General features: G+C 35.1%; 1 protein-coding gene across 3 annotated transcripts in view; it reads right to left on the bottom strand.

Moving 5' to 3' along the window:
- Positions 1-17,772, bottom strand: part of PPP1CB (protein phosphatase 1 catalytic subunit beta) — a 34,575-nt gene that overhangs the window by 3,767 nt on the left and 13,036 nt on the right. For all 3 annotated transcript variants that reach the window (XM_061155086.1, XM_061155085.1, XM_061155084.1), the window contains 6 exons: positions 12,871-13,002; positions 11,054-11,284; positions 8,989-9,093; positions 7,487-7,558; positions 3,420-3,571; positions 593-727 (listed from right to left, as the gene is read on the bottom strand). In XM_061155086.1, the coding sequence (XP_061011069.1) occupies positions 593-727; positions 3,420-3,571; positions 7,487-7,558; positions 8,989-9,093; positions 11,054-11,284; positions 12,871-13,002 (827 nt within the window). The remainder of the gene's footprint in view (positions 1-592; positions 728-3,419; positions 3,572-7,486; positions 7,559-8,988; positions 9,094-11,053; positions 11,285-12,870; positions 13,003-17,772) is intronic.

Below are 17,772 nucleotides of genomic sequence, written 5' to 3'. Positions count from 1 at the left end.
ATTCACATTCTTTTAGTAGCGAAGCCACTACCTAAGGATTCATACAGGAATTTACCAATTTAAACACATGCTATCAAGAATGACTGACATGACTTAGGTTTCCTAAGACTCTGAGATATATACCTGAAAGACTGGAGTATTTGTGAAGGAAAATAGAAATCTATAGGGAGTCCAACAGTGATAATTACTTCTGAATAAAACTGTTTTCCTATACTTGCTCAAGGAAAGAACAAAAATCTGAAAGAAAATTCTTCTGACAGTAGTTTTAAATTAGATTTCTATATGTTAACTTATAGTTACCAAAGGGGAAAAAGAGTAGGGGAGGGATAAATTAGGAGTTTGGGATACAAACTACTATATTAAATAACAAGGTCCTACTGTACAGCACAAGGAACTCTATTCAATATACTGTAACAAATCACAATGGAAAAGAATATAAAAAAGAATATGTAACACTTTGCTGTACACCAGAAACTAATTCAATATTCTAAATCAACTATACTTCAAATAAAAAGATTTCCAGTTGTTAAAAATTTATATTTAAAAAGAGAACAAAAAAGAAGAAACAAACCAAAGCACACATATAGCATACCTGAAACGAACACATCAAAGTTTCATCCACACTCATCATTCCACCAGCATTATCAAACTCTCCACAATAATTTGGGGCTGAAAACAGGGTTACCAATTGTCGCTTAGCAAAGAATTCATATCCATCTTCCACAACCTGGCAGTGAAAAAGTCAAAAGGAAAAAACATTTATGTATCTTTTAAAATTTTCAGCCATCAGTACTAATTAAGATGAATGTGACAAAGACTTGAAAAAATACAAACCCTTATTTGGTTTGGGAAGCCTGATTTTTATTCTTAAACTTACCTGAGAACATTAAAATTGGCTTTCCTTTTCTATAAAGACAAGAATTTAGCTTAAATGAAATAAATTTATGATTACTGAAGTTTAAAAATACCATTTCAAGTGTTCTACCATTCTCCATATGCTAATAGGAACAGTGTCTAAAGGGAGTTGAGATAACAAATACTTCTTAGATGATGACATTATGGTCCAAATATAAAATCCTTAATTCAATGAACAATAATCAGATAATAAAAGATTATGTTATGAACATTTTTCTTCATCTACTTTCTAATTTCCTATTAGTATTACAAACATTGAAAACTTTACTAAGCTGAGCTTAATTTACATAGATCGTGCTACTACAAATTAGCTGCCTATAGATTTTTATGTATATAACTCTTTCCCTTAATGATTTAAGATGATTTCTAGAATCTGTTGTCAATTCCTCAGTGAATTAAACAATTTATGTTTCTCAGATCTACAACTTTGAGAGGTAGGCAATGACATGTAAATATTTTCTATTTATTTACAGAACAGGTAAAAATATATTTTGAAGTCTTTTATGTATACTATGATTAAGCAAAATTATCCTATAATACTTGGAGAAAGCACTTCCACAACCATCTACATTTTTATATAATTCCTACCTAGGTATCAGGCACATGCTCCTGTTGTTATTACTTCACGGTAAAATTTAGGTATTAACCTTTTCTGTTAAGATCTTGGCCATCTTATTGATTCCAGCTCAGCATACTGCCTGGCATTCAATACGTCCTTTTAGTTCTTAGTTTGCTTGTTCATATGTTTATTTATTCACATATTTACCAAAAGAACAGTTTTTTTTTGTTTTTTTTTTTAAAAGGAAACTTTGTGTTGTTTCCCATCATAAGTCTCTTAATTTTAGAGGTAACAGGCTTGAAAATAAGCAGAACAGGATTTGGAGGTGTCTAGAAAACAACCATGGCATCCATCACTGCACGGGAAATAGGAGGGGAAAAAGTAGAAGCAGTGACAGATTTTATTTTCTCCAAAATCACTGCAGCCATGAAGTTAAGACACTTGCTCCTTGGAAGGAAAGTGATGACAAACCTAGATAGAATATCAAAAAGCAGAGAAGGCTGAGCGCTGCAGAATTGATGCTTTGGAATTGTGGTACTAGAGAAGACTCTTGAGAGTCCCCTGACTGGAAGATCAAACCAGTCAATCTTAAAGGAATCAACCCTGAATATTCCTTAGAAGCTCTTTTATTGGAGCTTCAGCATCCAATACTTTGGCCACTTGATGCAAGCAGCTGACTCACTGGAAAAGACTTATGCTGGGAAGATTGAAGGCAAAAGAGAGAAGCAAAGGATGAGATGGTTAGACAGCATCACCAACTAAATGGACATGAATCTGAGCAAACTCTGGGAGACAGTGGAGGACAGAGGAGTCTGGTGTGCTGCAGTCCGCGGAGTCACAGAGTTGGACACAATTCAGCGACTGAACAACACAACAAGAAATCTCATATAAACATAATGCTCACTGATTAAAAGACAACTTTGCCAAAAGCAAAGAATTTGGGGATATGACTTCATTCAATTGAACTAGAAAATTTTAACAGAAAAAAGGGCATGTGATATACAACATGTATAGAAAATGAGAAGCCTGTCATCTGTGTTATCACATAGGATCACATAAAGACATGTGTGAAGCAGTCAAGGTTTATGGGGCACAAAGCTGCAGAAAAAAACTATATAAGTATATATAGCATATAAATAACTCAATAAAGTTTACCTTAATAAACAAGGAATCTTTAAATATTTACAAATTTAAAATATGTAAGAGCAGCTGAAAAAGATTTTTAAAAATGCTTTTCAGTGTATTTCAAATCAGTTATGTTCTAGACAGCATGAGGACTGGATATTTACTTACCACCCTGATTCAATAAATACCAAGACAGACTTTTCTACATTTATTTCATCTATCTCCTGCTCCTTTTTCTGATGTATTTTAAAACAAAACATCTTATCACTACATACTTGAGCATGCATTTCTGAAAAATATGGACATCGTTCTTACATAACAATACAATTCATCGCAGCTAAAACAATTAACAATGACTCCTTGGTATCTAACACACAGTCTATAATCAAATCTTTCCAATGATTTAAAAAATGTCTTTTTAGAGTGTGGTTTGTTCTTATAAAAATCCACACAATGTATTTGTTATCTATAATATGTAACTATCATATTAAAATGGGATCAAATATTTCTAGAAGGTTGCAGACAAGCATTGAACAATTTGTTAGTATTGCCATACACTACAAAAATATATTCCTTTGAAATCTTTCCTCTTAGAGGGTAAGAAAGAGTTAACTAATCATTAGGTTATTAATTGTGAAATCATGATATAGGATTTAAGTAACTCTTCTGTTTTCCTTGTAATAATTAGCTTTTTTAGATCTCAATTTTCTCAAAAAAAAAAAAAAAACAACAACAACAAAAACAACAAACAAGCAAAAAGACATAGACCTGGATGAGGTTAATAAATACCAAAACATCCAAAAAGTTTTGTATCTCATACCTGATGAGCTCGACAAATCAAGTCTAAATCATGACGATTCAGAAATTTACTGACTACATCAGCTCCAAAAGTGAAGGAAACACCGCGATCATTTTCTCCCCACCCTTGCACATCCTTATCTGGGTCAGACCACAGCAAATCACAGAGCAAACCTTTAAACGATAAAAACACAGCAATGAAAAGACAGAATTTATAAAGTATAGCTACATCACAGTTCTTCTCCTGTCCTTCTACCTTTCAATAAATACTGCCAATCATTGCCCCTAGTATCCCAGCCTATAAAACTCAGCCATTTTTTGTTAAAGTAACCACACATACAATGTTGCCTGGCTTAAGGTAGTACCCCCCGGCCCTTGAAACAGGTAAGAAATATATGAACGGAATGCTCTAAACATGACATTGGAAAAGGCTCTTCATCTTTTGTCTATAGTCTCTCTGTATGGATACCAATTGACTCAGCAGCATTTCCTGAATAATTTCATCCTTTCCTCACAGAGCTACCGATCCTGCTTCTGGTGCTATAATCTATTCCATTAATCTACTTTATCACTGAGACATCAATACACTAGAGCTTTTAAATAAATCTTTCCATTTAGTAGGCCTATACCCACTCAATAATTTTCTTCAGGACTGTCTTGGTTACTTTTAATCCTTTGTTCTTCTATATATAAACCTCTGAATCAGTTTGTCTAATTCTGTGAATCCAACTGAGATTTCATCGTAACTACACTTGATTTGAGGGAAGAAATCAATTTGATTTGAGGGAAGAAAACATTTTCTACAAAAGCCTGGAAGATTTAAATAGGGTATGGAGGAACAAAATCAGATCAAATCCTTGACTTTACAGTAATGTTTCAGGCTTAAAAAAAAATAGAGCTAAAAATATTTAAATATTAGTCACAGCGGATGAGATGGTTGGAAGGCATCACTGACTCAATGGACATTGAGTATGAGCAAACTCCTGGAATATGAAGTCAAGTGGGCCTTAGGAAGCATCACTACAAACAAAGCTAGTGGAGGTGATGGAATTCCAGTTGAGCTCTTTCAAATCCTAAAATACGATGCCGTCAAAGTGCTGCACTCAATATGCCAGCAAATTTGGAAAACTCAGCAGTGGCCAGAGTACTGAAAAGGTCAGTTTTCATTCCAATCCCAAAGAAAGGCAATGCCAAAGAATGTTCAAACTACTGCACAGTTGCACTCATCTCACACACGAGCACAGCAATGTTCAAAATTCTCCAAGCCAGGATTCAATAGTACGTGAATCTTGAACTTGCAGATGCTCAAGATGAATTTAGAAAAGGCAGAGGAACAAGAGATCAAATTGCCAACATCTGCCGGATCATCGAAAAAGCAAGAGAGTTCCAGAAAAACATCTACTTCTGCTTTATTGACTATGCCAAAGTCTGTGTGGACCACAACAAACTCTGGAAAATTCTTAAAGACAGGGGAATACCAGACCATCTGACCTGCCTCTTAAGAAATCTGTATGCAGGTCAGGAAGCAACAGTTAGAACTGGACATGGAATAACAGACTGGTTCCAAATAGGGGAAGGAGTACATCAAGGCTGTGTATTGTCACCCTGCTTACTTAACTTATATGCAGAGTACATCATGAGAAACTCTGGGATGGATGAGGATGAACACAAGCTGGAATCAAGATTGCCGGGAGAAATATCAATAACCTCAGATATGCAGATAACACCACCCTTATGGCAGAAAGTGAAGAACTAAAGAACCTCTTGATGAAAGTGAAAGAGAAGAGTGAAAAACTTGGCTTAAAACTCAACATTCAGAAAACTAAGATCATGGCATCCGGTCCCATCACCTCACAGCAAACAGATGGGGAAACAGTGGCTGACTTTATTTTTTAGGGCTCCAAAATCACTGCAGATAGTGACTGCAGCCATGAAATTAAAAGATGCTTGCTCCTTAGAAGAAAAGCTATGACCAACCTAGACGCATATTAAAAAGCAGAGACATTACTTTGCCAGCAAAGGTCTGTCCAGTGAAAGCTACGGTTTTTCCAGTAGTCATGTATGGATGTGAGAGTTGGACTTATAAGAAAGCTGAGTGTCGAAGAATTGATGCCTCTGAACTGTGGTGTCGGAGAAGACTCTTGAGAGTCCCGTGGACTGCAAGGAGATCTAACCAGTCCATCCTAAAGGAGATCAGTCCTGAATATTCACTGGAAAGACTGATGCTAAAGCTGAAGCTCCAATAGTTTGGCCACCTGATGCAAAGAACTGACTCATTTGAAAAGACCCTGATGCTGGGAAAAATTGAAGGCAGGAGGAGAAGGGCATGACAGAGGATGTAATGGTTCGATGACATCACTGACTCAATGGACATGAGTCTGAGTAAACTCCAGGAGTTGGTCATCATCTTCATCATTCTAATGGTAGCTTAAATCTTAGGAGGGACTGAGACCATCTTGGGAATATCAAGAAGACCAATAAATCTACTCTGAGAAATCAAACATTTAATACGCAAGCAGAAGGAATGAGCAGTTAAGTATTGGAAAGGTATTGTCAAAACAAGAGATTAAAATAGTAGATCTCCTGAAAGGGTTAAGAATTAACCTAGAAGTAGGAAATGGTTAAGCTTCAAGTACAATGAATAAATGCTAAGGGAAGACTGTTTTAGAATGAGTTGGTGTCAAAGATTTTTTTTCAATAATCCATATACTAATACAGCTTATAACAAAAGGAGATCTTAATTTTGAATCACAACATAGCTTATCTTGGTAGGGGAAGTATCTGAAACATACTGTACAAATGGTGGCAATGTACTTAATTTCTACCATCATTTCCTAAGCTCCTGTCATAAGAAACCCACCAGTATAATAAATCCACTAGGATGGTCTCAATTTACAAGCTCTTTCGGGTTTCTAAAGAATCAGAAGCTGATTCTTTAAATACACACACAGCTCTGTAATGCTCATAGTTCCCAGTCTGTTTCCACAAAAGCAGCAGTGACGAGGTTAAGATACTATTTATAATTTTTATATGACAAAATAACTAGAATGTAGTTGGCTTTCAGGACTATCTGGAAAATGCAACAGCCTGGATGCATACAAAATCAAATAATCATTAGCAACAACAATGTGGAGTTCTTCAACCTTAACGGAATCAAGACAAGAATCTGAGAGTGAAGGTTTAATGTTTATAGTCCAAGCCCTAATGAATAAGTATTATAATCATTAGGCTATTGTTTCAACAATATTAATTTAGAAAATAAATGTCTAAATATGACAGACAATATGAAAGCTCCAAATGGCCACTTCATGGCATCTCAAAAACTTCCCATTAAAATGCAAAGAGAAATCTAACATGCGATCTTTGAAACTGATTTATGCCTGAACTATACCATCAACAGGAACTCTCAAGATGTAATCACTTGAAATTTGTATTGTACCTTATTTTAAATAAATACTCTATTATTACTTAAGTACTAGCTTCTATTAGTCAAATATATTCTAAATTACAATCAAAATCTGGGAAAATGCATTTTTTTAAAAATAATCAACACAAAAACAGTGTTACTCTGTTAGGAGACAATGTACTGCAATATGTCAGTGGCTTACTGATAAAAGAGGATCTGTACAACTGTTTATATGGTTGATGTTTAGTCATGAGTAGCATTCTGAGTGATATCATTATGCTCTCAGTATGCTTTAGTACACAGAGCAAAAAATAGCAAGATCTTAGGCAAAACATAAGTTTGACAGAACCATATTACAGTTATAATAAAATCTAAAACTTCTGTACTATGGGGAATTAGTGGAGAGTGAAATACTTTGTATTATTCCAAGTAATCTGTAGTTAGCTTATTGACTACTAAAACAAAGCTCTATTTATTATTACACAATACAGTCCTATGTTCATTAAATATAATAAAATTCAAATATGCCAACATTTTACATTAAAAATTGATTAACGGACTTCTCAGGTGCTCCCCATGTAGGGGGCACAGGTTTGATCTCTGGTTGGTGAACTAAGATTTTACATGCTGCATGGTGTGACCACACACACACAAAAAAGATTAAACTTCTCTATATACTTAACCTGTATCAGGGACATCAGTGGGTCTCATAATTCTCCGTATCTGCTCCATAGATTGCAGGTCTGGGGACAGTCCTATAAATGAAAACAAGACTCACAGTACTGATATCTAAAAAATTTTCACTCCAAATAAAAAGCATTTAATCAAAGTAGATTCACTACGTGAAATTAAAGATACTTTCAAGCATTCCTTTCAATGTTATCTTTAAAACACTGGGTTATTAAATAGAATTCCACCTTGATATAAAAGGACATTATGATTAGGTCGTCCCTATTTTTCCCTACCAGAGAAATAAAACTCCTTTTCATTTAAGAAGATTTTTCAAGGAAAAAAATCCTACCACTTTTCTTTCTTTCCAACCACTCCTTGCCCTTCACAGGAAGGCACTCAATTCTAGTCCTTCCTACTAAGAAGTTTGGCCACTTCTTCTTACCACTTAATCGTAAACATTTCCTAAATGTCTAGTGTTTACTGTACAATGTTTCAACTAACATAGTAAATTATGTTCTATCTAAAAATAAACAACTTATTACCTCAGGCTAAGACACATGCATCTATCTTTTAGCATTTTTCTACCTTAATTCTTCCTGCACACTGATGAAAAACTATTTTTATTAAGTTATCTCCCTTTGCAAAAAACCCAATGTGGTTATTAAACCATTCAACAAACTCCTTTGCCCAGTGCTCACATCTCCAAAATCTGATCCCATCATTCTCCAATATGTATTTGACATTCTAGTTGGGCCAGCCCTCACATAGTCCTTCAACTAGAAGACACTCACGTCCTTTTCATCTCCAAAACCCAAGCTTTCATAAATGTTTGCCCAACAATTCTCTCCTTTCCTGATTTTTCATTATAATTACTGTCAGCAAGTACACGGACATAAATTCCTTTCATTACTCAATTATCTGGTTTGAAAATATGTTTTATCAACAGGTTTTAAAATCAAGATAGCCAGATCATACACTAACTACATATTTTCACAGTATCCGGCCAACTGCTAGACACATGTTAGTTTTTCGAATAAACTGTCATATGTTTATCATTCCATTATTACTTTTAGGACTAAAGCAGACATAAAGCAGTACATAAAACCTAGAACTCTTGGCATGTGAGAATATTAAACTCAATTATATGTGGATTCTGATGAAAGGCATTTAATAGAGACAGGAAAATAGTCATGATGCTCGCATTTTCACTAATATTTTTCTGTCAAAACTGAGGCAAAGGAAAGACATTTTTTTCAAACAAAACTCTGGTCATCCTCCTCATATATGAAATTCTTTAAAGACAAATACTAAATCTGCATTTTCATTATGTATAAATAACCACAAATTTCTAGTTATTAAAAGATGTTTTTGGCTATGTTTAAAACAGTTTTAATCACTTGAGTTTTCAAACTAGCACTGCTTTGTCTTCCCACAGCACCTCAATAAACATAGGCCCTTTCTAAATACAGAACGAAGAAGAAGAAAAGTCCATAAGGCAGATTTACTAGTCTACCTCCATGACAACAGAAGATCTTCTCATCCACAATGGCAGCTATAGGCAGACAGTTGAAACAATCAGTGAAGGTCTTCCACAACTTAATATTAAATCTTCGTTTGCCTAAAAAACGGACAAGCAAACAGAACAAATCTAAAACTGTTCTCATTAGTTATTCTCACAGCCACAGACTTACACATGATTTCAATTTTCTTTGTTTCACCTAGCACTTGTTTTTTTCTATAATGAATGTCACTTGTATACTTTTAGGGTAATACATATAATAAACATTCAGCACTTTCAGTAAAATTATGAAGACTAAAAAGATTTTGCCAGGTGTTTTATGAAACAAATCAAACATTTTTGCCTTTTAAGATCACTATAATATAGCAACTCTAAACAATCTAACAGGTTATTAATTTTTTCCATTCAACATGTTAAACACCTAGCCAAATAAGTAAGCAGAAGTAAAAAGTGTGCCTCTGGAGACTGTCCGTTTTAACTCTAATGCATTGGTAACACGGTATAAACTTGCTGCCAAGAAAGGAGAATTTCCAGGTGCTTAACTTTTGAGTAAATTTCTACTTGGCACCATAGCAAGGATAAATAGAGACACAAAGGCTATAATTTTCCTGTAGTCTAACATAAAGAACTACAATGAAGACAATCTTAAATGCATGTTCACCTTTTCTGAGTTACTGAGTTTTCTGAATTTGGTAGTAAGTTGCAACAACTAACCAAGGGGAGGAATAAACGACACAAAGCCCTCATTTCCTATGCCATAACCTTTACGCCATAACCTTTCTCTCAATGAACAAGCATAACTGAAAATGTTTACAAGCTGCTCTCACATACATTTCATTTGATTTCTTTTCTATCCTTCAAAGTATTCAAGTCCATATTTTATCCTTTAATAATACACCTCTATTTCTGATATAGCTTATAGCGTGGTGTACTACAATCCACTTCCTGTCTACTGGTCTGATTTAAAAAACTGAAACCATACACTACACCTTAGAAATAAAAATGCAATATAAAATCATTCCGACTAGAATGTAAACTCCATAAGAATAGACACCATCTCCCTTGAGCACTGCTGCATTCCTAGTATTTAGAATAGTAGCTGGCATATAATACATCCTCAAAAGTTTGTCAAATGAATGATTACATGAATCAAAGAGACAGGGGTTCTAATAGCTCTACCATAATTAAGGATGGAAAAAAGTAAAAATAGATTCTAATGGAGAATTCAGCACTGAAAAAAAAATTCCATTTGAAAATCATTGTTAATTGGTTCTAACTTTTAATTAATCAAACATAGGTTCATTCACTCTGTTAAGTTAGTTGCTCAGTAGCGTCAACTCTTTGCGACCCCATGGACTGCAGCCTGCCAGGCTCCTCTATCCATGGAATTCTCCAAGCAAGAATACTTAAGTGGGTTGCCATTCCCTTCTTCAGGGGATCTTCCCAACCTAGGGAAGCCCACTCACTTCCATAACCTAACCAAAAGCAAAAAGACCAAAGTCAAATGTAACGGGGTCATCTGTAACACTTCGAAATACAACAGCAAACCAGTGATTTCTTATTGATGAAAAAGAGTAAAACAAAATAAGGACATCCCAGAGTACACAACATCCTTATAGGTACAGATTAAAATTCTAATAAACTTCAAATTTAAATAATTTCATAGAACTTCTCAATATTTTTTTGTGACACAGGCTCAATAAGAGTTTTTATCATATCACAAGAAAACTAAAACCTTAATGGAGACTAGAAACAGGCTACTTACTAACTATAGTGACCTCTGTTCCACTTGGATATTTTTACTACATAAACTAATTATAAGAGGGCCTTTCAGCTGAGTAAGCTGCAGTCAACCTGAAACAACATGACCGAGGAGATCCTAAGGAACCTATTTAACTAATAACATGTTTCCCAGTTTCAGGTTCCTCTTCCATGAAAGCCTCTCTTCTTGGGCTTCTGCTTGATCATATTTTTTTAAAACTCCTGAAAGAACTTTTCTGAAACAGAAAACTATTAGAGAATTTTCCAATTAAAAAGAAATGCTTTTATTTTTACTTACATTCATCATAGAATCCATAAATGCGATTGATGCTAGCACACTCATGGTTTCCTCTTAAGAGAAAGAAGTTTTCTGGATATTTGATTTTATAAGCCAACAGCAAGCAGATTGTTTCCAAAGACTGCTTTCCTCTGTCCACATAATCTCCTAAGAAAAGATAGTTGGCTTCTGGGGGGAAACCCCCATATTCAAATAATCGCAGTAAATCTGTATACTGTCCATGAATATCTCCTAAAAACAGAAAAAGCCAGTTTCAGAAAGTTTACAGTTACTGTGGTAAAGCAGCTTCTATGAAATCATTCTCAATGTTTATACCCTTATGTAATTCTCTCTCCTGAATGCGGGCTCTAACAAGTGACTTACTTCTAACGAAGAAGATACAGCAAAAGTGAGATGGCCTGTCACTTCTGAAACTGGGTTACAACAAAAGATTTTAGCTTCCCATCTTGCTTGCACTTTCTCTTGCCTTCTCTCATGCTCGATGATGAAGCTGCCTTATGGAGAAGCACACCTAATAAAGAACTAAAGGAGGCCATGGGCCAACAGCTCATTAGGAACTGAGGTCTTCAGTCCACTGGCCCATAAGGAACTGAATCGTTTCACAATTGAGCCTTGAGATGATTACAGGCCCAGATGGCATCTTGACGGTAGTCTTGTGAGAGACTCAAAACCAGAGGATCCAGCTAAGCTCTGCCTGAATTTTTACCCCACAGACACTGTGACATGATAAAGTAATGTTGTTAAGTCATAAACTTTGGGGGTAATTTGTTATATACTAATACAGTTATGTTCATTATCTGGTAATTTAACTTAGGTCCGCTTTTTTTATGCCTAGTAGTGAGCGAACAGCAAAAACTTAAGAAATATTTAGTATAAATAACTTCTATTACTTGCAAATTATTTCTGTATGAAAGCATGTAAAGACTATCTTGTTGAGACTATTGAGTCACTTAAATTTTAAGATGACTTTTAAATTGCTTCATTTAAATTCATAGAAGGGACTGATCATTTCCACACAATTTCAACTATCTCTTCAAAAGCTGCTGGTTAAGTTCATAAAAGCTATGTGATAAATACTAACAACTACTAAAAGAAAAACTGCATTATGAAACCAAAAGTCAGTACAATACATTATATATACTACATCCTACGGTTTCATAAACTATAGAAAAATGCTTTTCTGTGCCAACAGTTTTTCTGATTGCAACGATATGTCAACTTAAGGTTTAAGTTTTTGCCTTTGGCCAAAAGCCACTGTAAGACTTGAAAAGATCAAATACAAATTGTATAGTTATATAATCTTCAAAATAAACAAAAACAATCAAAACTAAGTTAGAAGACCATGATACTGCCATATCGACACCCAAAATTCTATACCTGTGTACTCGAATCCATATCCTTGATAACAATAGGTAACAATTTTTGACATTTTTCCCCCAATTTCATCAGAGTCCCAGATTTGTTTTTAAGTTGCATCTCACTGATTACTAGTGAGTCTGAGGATCTTATGTTTACTGGTCATTTGAATCTCTTCTACAATCTGCTCCCACTCAATTTTTTTTATTGTATTGTCTTTTTCTTATTTTTAAGAACTCTTTGTACAGTGTGACCAGCAATCTTTTAATCTGCTGTATATATAATCAACGTTTTCTTCTCATCGCTAACTTGTCATTTTCTGAAAGTCTCAACTTCTACAATTGTATGTAATAAAACCTAGCAAACCTTTTTTTCACAAAACTTTTTAGATGTTTTCTCTAACTCATCTTCAGTGTAGTGGATTCAAAAGAGATTGTTTCCAACTTTACCCATTTACATACCACAAATTTTCAGTGGTGCTTCCAATTCCAAAAGAATAGGCTGGCTGAGAAAGATCTCCCGAGACTTGATACATAATCCCCGAACTTCTGCTTCAGTCATCTGTACAATTTTTCCTGGACGACATCCTCGTACTGGTAAACAGTAAATAAAATGGTCAGTTTTCTAAAATTTATCCATAAAATATTAATTCTAAAAATAGGAGTCATGCCTATATTCTGAATATCAGAAGATTCACATAAGCAGCAAACTACCAGATACCATGTTGTGTTCCATGGCTAATAGTAGGTTATCCCATGATCTCTGGCTTCTATCTTCACTGTTGCTGGTTTCCAATGCTCCTTAAGGCTGCTGCCATGGAAATGTGGTCTTCTTTGTTCTCCAGTGGTCAACTTGAGGCTTTGCAGCTCAAGTGACTAAAACTCATTAATTAATACGGTTCCCAGTAACTTCTGGGATGGAGTGGGGAGGAATGGTCCATGGAGAATTCCCTTATTTGCCCTATTGAAAATGAAGTGAAAGTCGCTCAGTCATCCATGGAATTCTCCAGGCTGGAATACTGGAGTGGGTAGCCTTTCCTTTCTCCAGGGGATCTCCCCAACCCAGGGATATCAAACCCAGGTCTCCCGCATTGCAGGCGGATTCTTTACCAGCTGAGCCACAAGGGAAGCCCTTGCCATGTTGAACTGAACTTGTAATCATTCCCTCTCATTATTACCTTCCCTACTGGCTCTTTCTCTTTAAATACACTGCGAGCTGCCAATCTTACTTTGAAAAAGCATTTATTAAAGAAAACAGAGACTACATTTTTATATACCCCCATGACTTCACATTTACATTTTAGTCCATACATTTCTGGCTAAAAATTGCTGATTCCTTTGTCAGGTTGAAAGAGGCTAAAAAAGAAAAAAAAAAAAAAAAGCCTCTAACCCTGCAAAAGCCTATTCATATATATAATCTATTAATATAGTAATATAACATAGAGACAAAGTTGAAATGTGTTTTAAGCAAATATGACAGTGAGACCATTTCTGAAATTCAAACAATGATCAAAACTGCTTTTACTATGGGAACTTAGCCTTATTTCTACAGTAAGTACTAGTTCTCAATCAATTACCTACTTTCTGTAAACATTTGAATTTTTTAAAGATGAAGAAAGACACAACTTTTTATCTTCTGCTAAGTATCTAAAATACTAGCTTAGATTCAACGTCCTGCAATAGGAACAATTATTAATCTTGGTACAAAAACTTAAATGTGGGAAATGATGATTACAAAAAAGGTTTTACCATCAGTGCATCAAATACCTATCTATTTTAGTTTTAGGAGGTAAAAAGTATTCTCCTTGAAGGATTAAAGGTTTCTGGGGGTTTTCAGATGACAAGCACACACCTGAAAGTATTTAGAGATAACAGCAATGGACAAGACAAAGTATTTTGGGCTCTCATAGAAGTTTCCACAATTTCTGCTGCGATTCTGTAGTAATAAAACACTTCTTGGTTATCAAAATTTAGTTTTAATTTGATGACTGATTATCAAGCAAATTAAGACTAGTGTGGGTCACTTTGATGTGTTAAAGTGTTTAAATTCCAGTGGTGAATATTTTATCTCATATTTGCTTTATTTCCTCTGTAAGCTCCATCTTTAATTCTGGCCTCCCATGTAAGTAATTTAAGTTACTATTAGGTACACTTCAACTAACATTTTTACAGGGCTAAAAATGCTTCAACTTTTAAGTCATGCTAATCCACAACTAAAAATTTGCCAAAACCTCTTGTGTTTCACTGCATGCTTTTTTTTTTCCCCCCAATTAGTATCTCTAAAAGTTAGGAGATACCTTGCAATCAGTACTTTCTTAAAATTGTAATTGGTAATAGCTCCCCTACCCTCCACAGGCAAATAAAACAGCAACTTTCATAATCAATCACTTCTAAAAGTTGATGAAGTTTAGAGAAGCTAAAGGTTCTTCCAAAGGCTAAGCTTCTGACACGTGACCAAATTTTAGGACTACATCAGCAAAATAATTGGGAGAATACGGTAGATGGCTCAGGGCAATCCCACTGTCTTTCAATGCTCCCACCAGTGCAGACTCCAAGACTTCCAAGAACACTTCAAAATTCTCAGTTATCTGATAAAAAGGAATAAATCAAGGCAATCTGTTACACAAGGGAACTAGATCATTATCACAATATTCATGAGGAATTACAGAATTTGGGTTTATGAACTTAGACCCAAGTGTCTTTAAATTATGAAGATACTATATATCTGCATAATTAATTTAGTGCAAAGCAACTTCACATCGATCATCTCATTTAATCCTTTGGTTTCCCGGGAATTAAAAAGGGAAGTTACTACCTACATTCTACAATAACAGAAAGAGATTAAAGTAATTTGCACAAGATTACTAGAGGAGTAAAAAGCAGCAGAAAGGAATTGAGAACAAGGTCTTCAAACTCAAAAGTCAATACTCTTTCTAGTCCACCACATAAAATTTTTTAGTCAAAAATTTCCCAGAAAAAAAAAATTTTTTTCAGCAGGTGAAAAGTGCAAGCCAGGTGAAAATTTTGTTACAGCAAATATTTACTGTACTATTACCATTTAAAAATCGATTGAGCTATTTATATAAAGTACAATTTATACACCTAGGTAACCACCACCCAGATCAAGACACAGAATACTTCCAGCAGCCCAAGGCTCCCTTAAACCCTAACCATTCAATGATAATGCCCCAGGTTACTATTCTTATTTCTTTCAGAATAGATTAGTCTAACCTGTTTTTGAATTTTAGGTAAATGGAAATTTATAATATAAATTTATAAATAGTATACACTCTTTTGTTCGCTGTCATCTGTGAGATTCATGCATGTTGTATTTAGCAGCCATTTGAAGTATTTTCTCATACGAATACACCAAAATATATTTATCTACTCTATTTGGGTCATTTCCTGTTTGACGCTATTATGAATGCTATGAATATTCATGCATATTTCTCTTGGTATACATATAACAGGAGGATTGCTGGGTCACAGGAAGACAGCTTTATTAAGAAGCACATCCACCAGTTTCCTAGAGTGGTTAAACCAATTTACAGTCCCACCAGCAATGCTGCTCTACCTCTTTGTCAACAATTTTAGTCAATTTGTTGGGTGTAGTGATATTCAGTGAGATTTTGGTTTGCATTATGCTCAATAGGCCACTGGGACATCCTTTTTTTGTGTGAAGTTCATTTTAAGTCTTTTGTTCATTCTTTAAAACTGGACTTAATTGATTTGTAGGAATTCTTTACATATTCCAGATGAATTCTTTGTTGGATATATTGTAAGTATCTTCTCCCAGTTTCAGTTCAGTTGCTCAGTCGCATCGGACTCTTTGCGACCCATGGACTGTAGCATGCCAGGCTTCCCTGTCCACCAACTCCTGGAGCTTGCTCAAACTCATGTCCATCAAGTCAATGATGCCATCCAATCACCTCATCCTCTGTTGTCCCTTTCTTCTCCTGCCTTCAATCTTTCCCAGCATCAGGGTCTTTTCCAATGAGTCAGTTCTTTGCATCAGGTGACCAAACTATTGGTGTTTCAGCTTCAGCATCAGTCCTTCCAATGAATATTCAGGACTGATTTCCTTTAGGATGGACTGGTTGGATCTCCTTGCAGTCCAAGGGACTCCCAAGAGTCTTCTCCAACATCACAGTTCAAAAGCATCAATTCTTCTGCACTCAGCTTTCTTTATGGTCCAACTCTCACATCCATACACGACGACTGAAAAAACCATAGCTTTAACTAGGTGGACCTTCGTCAGCAATGTCTCTGCTTTTTAATATGCTTTCCAGGTTGGTCATAGCTTTTCTTCCAAGGAGTAAGTGTCTTTTAATTTCATGGCTGCAGTCACTATCTGCAGTGATTTTGGAGCCCAAGAAAATTTTATTCTCTTAATGTTACCTTTAATAAACTGATATATGTTAATGTATTTAAATCCATCTTAAATTTTTTTTTGGGTGTGTGTCTTACATCAGGTTCAAGAAATTCTGAAGTATTTCCTTATGTTTCCTTTTAAACCTTTTAGATACTTTATTGTTTAGCCTAAATCATTCAATAATCTACCTTAAATTAATTTTGTGTATGCTTTGGAATAAAGGTCAAAATTCTTTTTCTCCCAATTTAAATTTTTTTTTCCTTCCAATTCTATTGAGATATAATTGGCATACACCTCTGTATAAGTTTAAGGAGAATACCACAAAATGATTATCACTATTAAGTTTAGCGAATAGCCATCATCTCACATAGAAACAAAATAAAACAGAAAAAAAGCTTTTTTTCTCTTGTAATAAGAACTCCCAGGTTCCCCTCTTTCTCTTTTATGGCTATGCATGGAGCTTGTGGGATCTTAGGTACCCCATCAGGGACTGAACCTGGGCACTCTGCAGTGAAAGTGCAGAGTCCTAAGCCCTGGGCCACCAGGCAACTCCCTGGGATCTACTCTCTGAACAGCTTTCATATATAAGATACAGCAGTGTTGATTATAACTATCATGTTGTATATTACATACCCAGTATGTATCTCATAACTGGAAGTTTGTACCTTCTGACTACCTTCAATCGACTCCCCTCCTCTGGTAACCACAAATCTGATCTTTGTTTCCTACAAGTTTGTTTTTGAAGTACACTTGACCTACAACAGTGTTAGTTCCTGGTGCAACACAGTGAGTGATTCTATATTTCTATACATTTCAAAATGATCACTGTAAGTTTAGTTGCCATCTGTCACCACAGAAAGGTACTGACTGTATTCCCCAAACTGTACATTTCACACTCTTGACTCATTTATTTTTCAACCGAGAGGTTTGCACCTCTTAACCTTCCTCATCTATTTCTCTTAGCCCCCACTCCCTGGCACCATCTGTTTGTT

This window comes from Dama dama, chromosome 11 (assembly GCF_033118175.1).
Source record: "Dama dama isolate Ldn47 chromosome 11, ASM3311817v1, whole genome shotgun sequence".
Taxonomy (NCBI): domain Eukaryota; kingdom Metazoa; phylum Chordata; class Mammalia; order Artiodactyla; family Cervidae; genus Dama; species Dama dama.
This window is presented reverse-complemented; position numbering and strand designations above follow the sequence as displayed.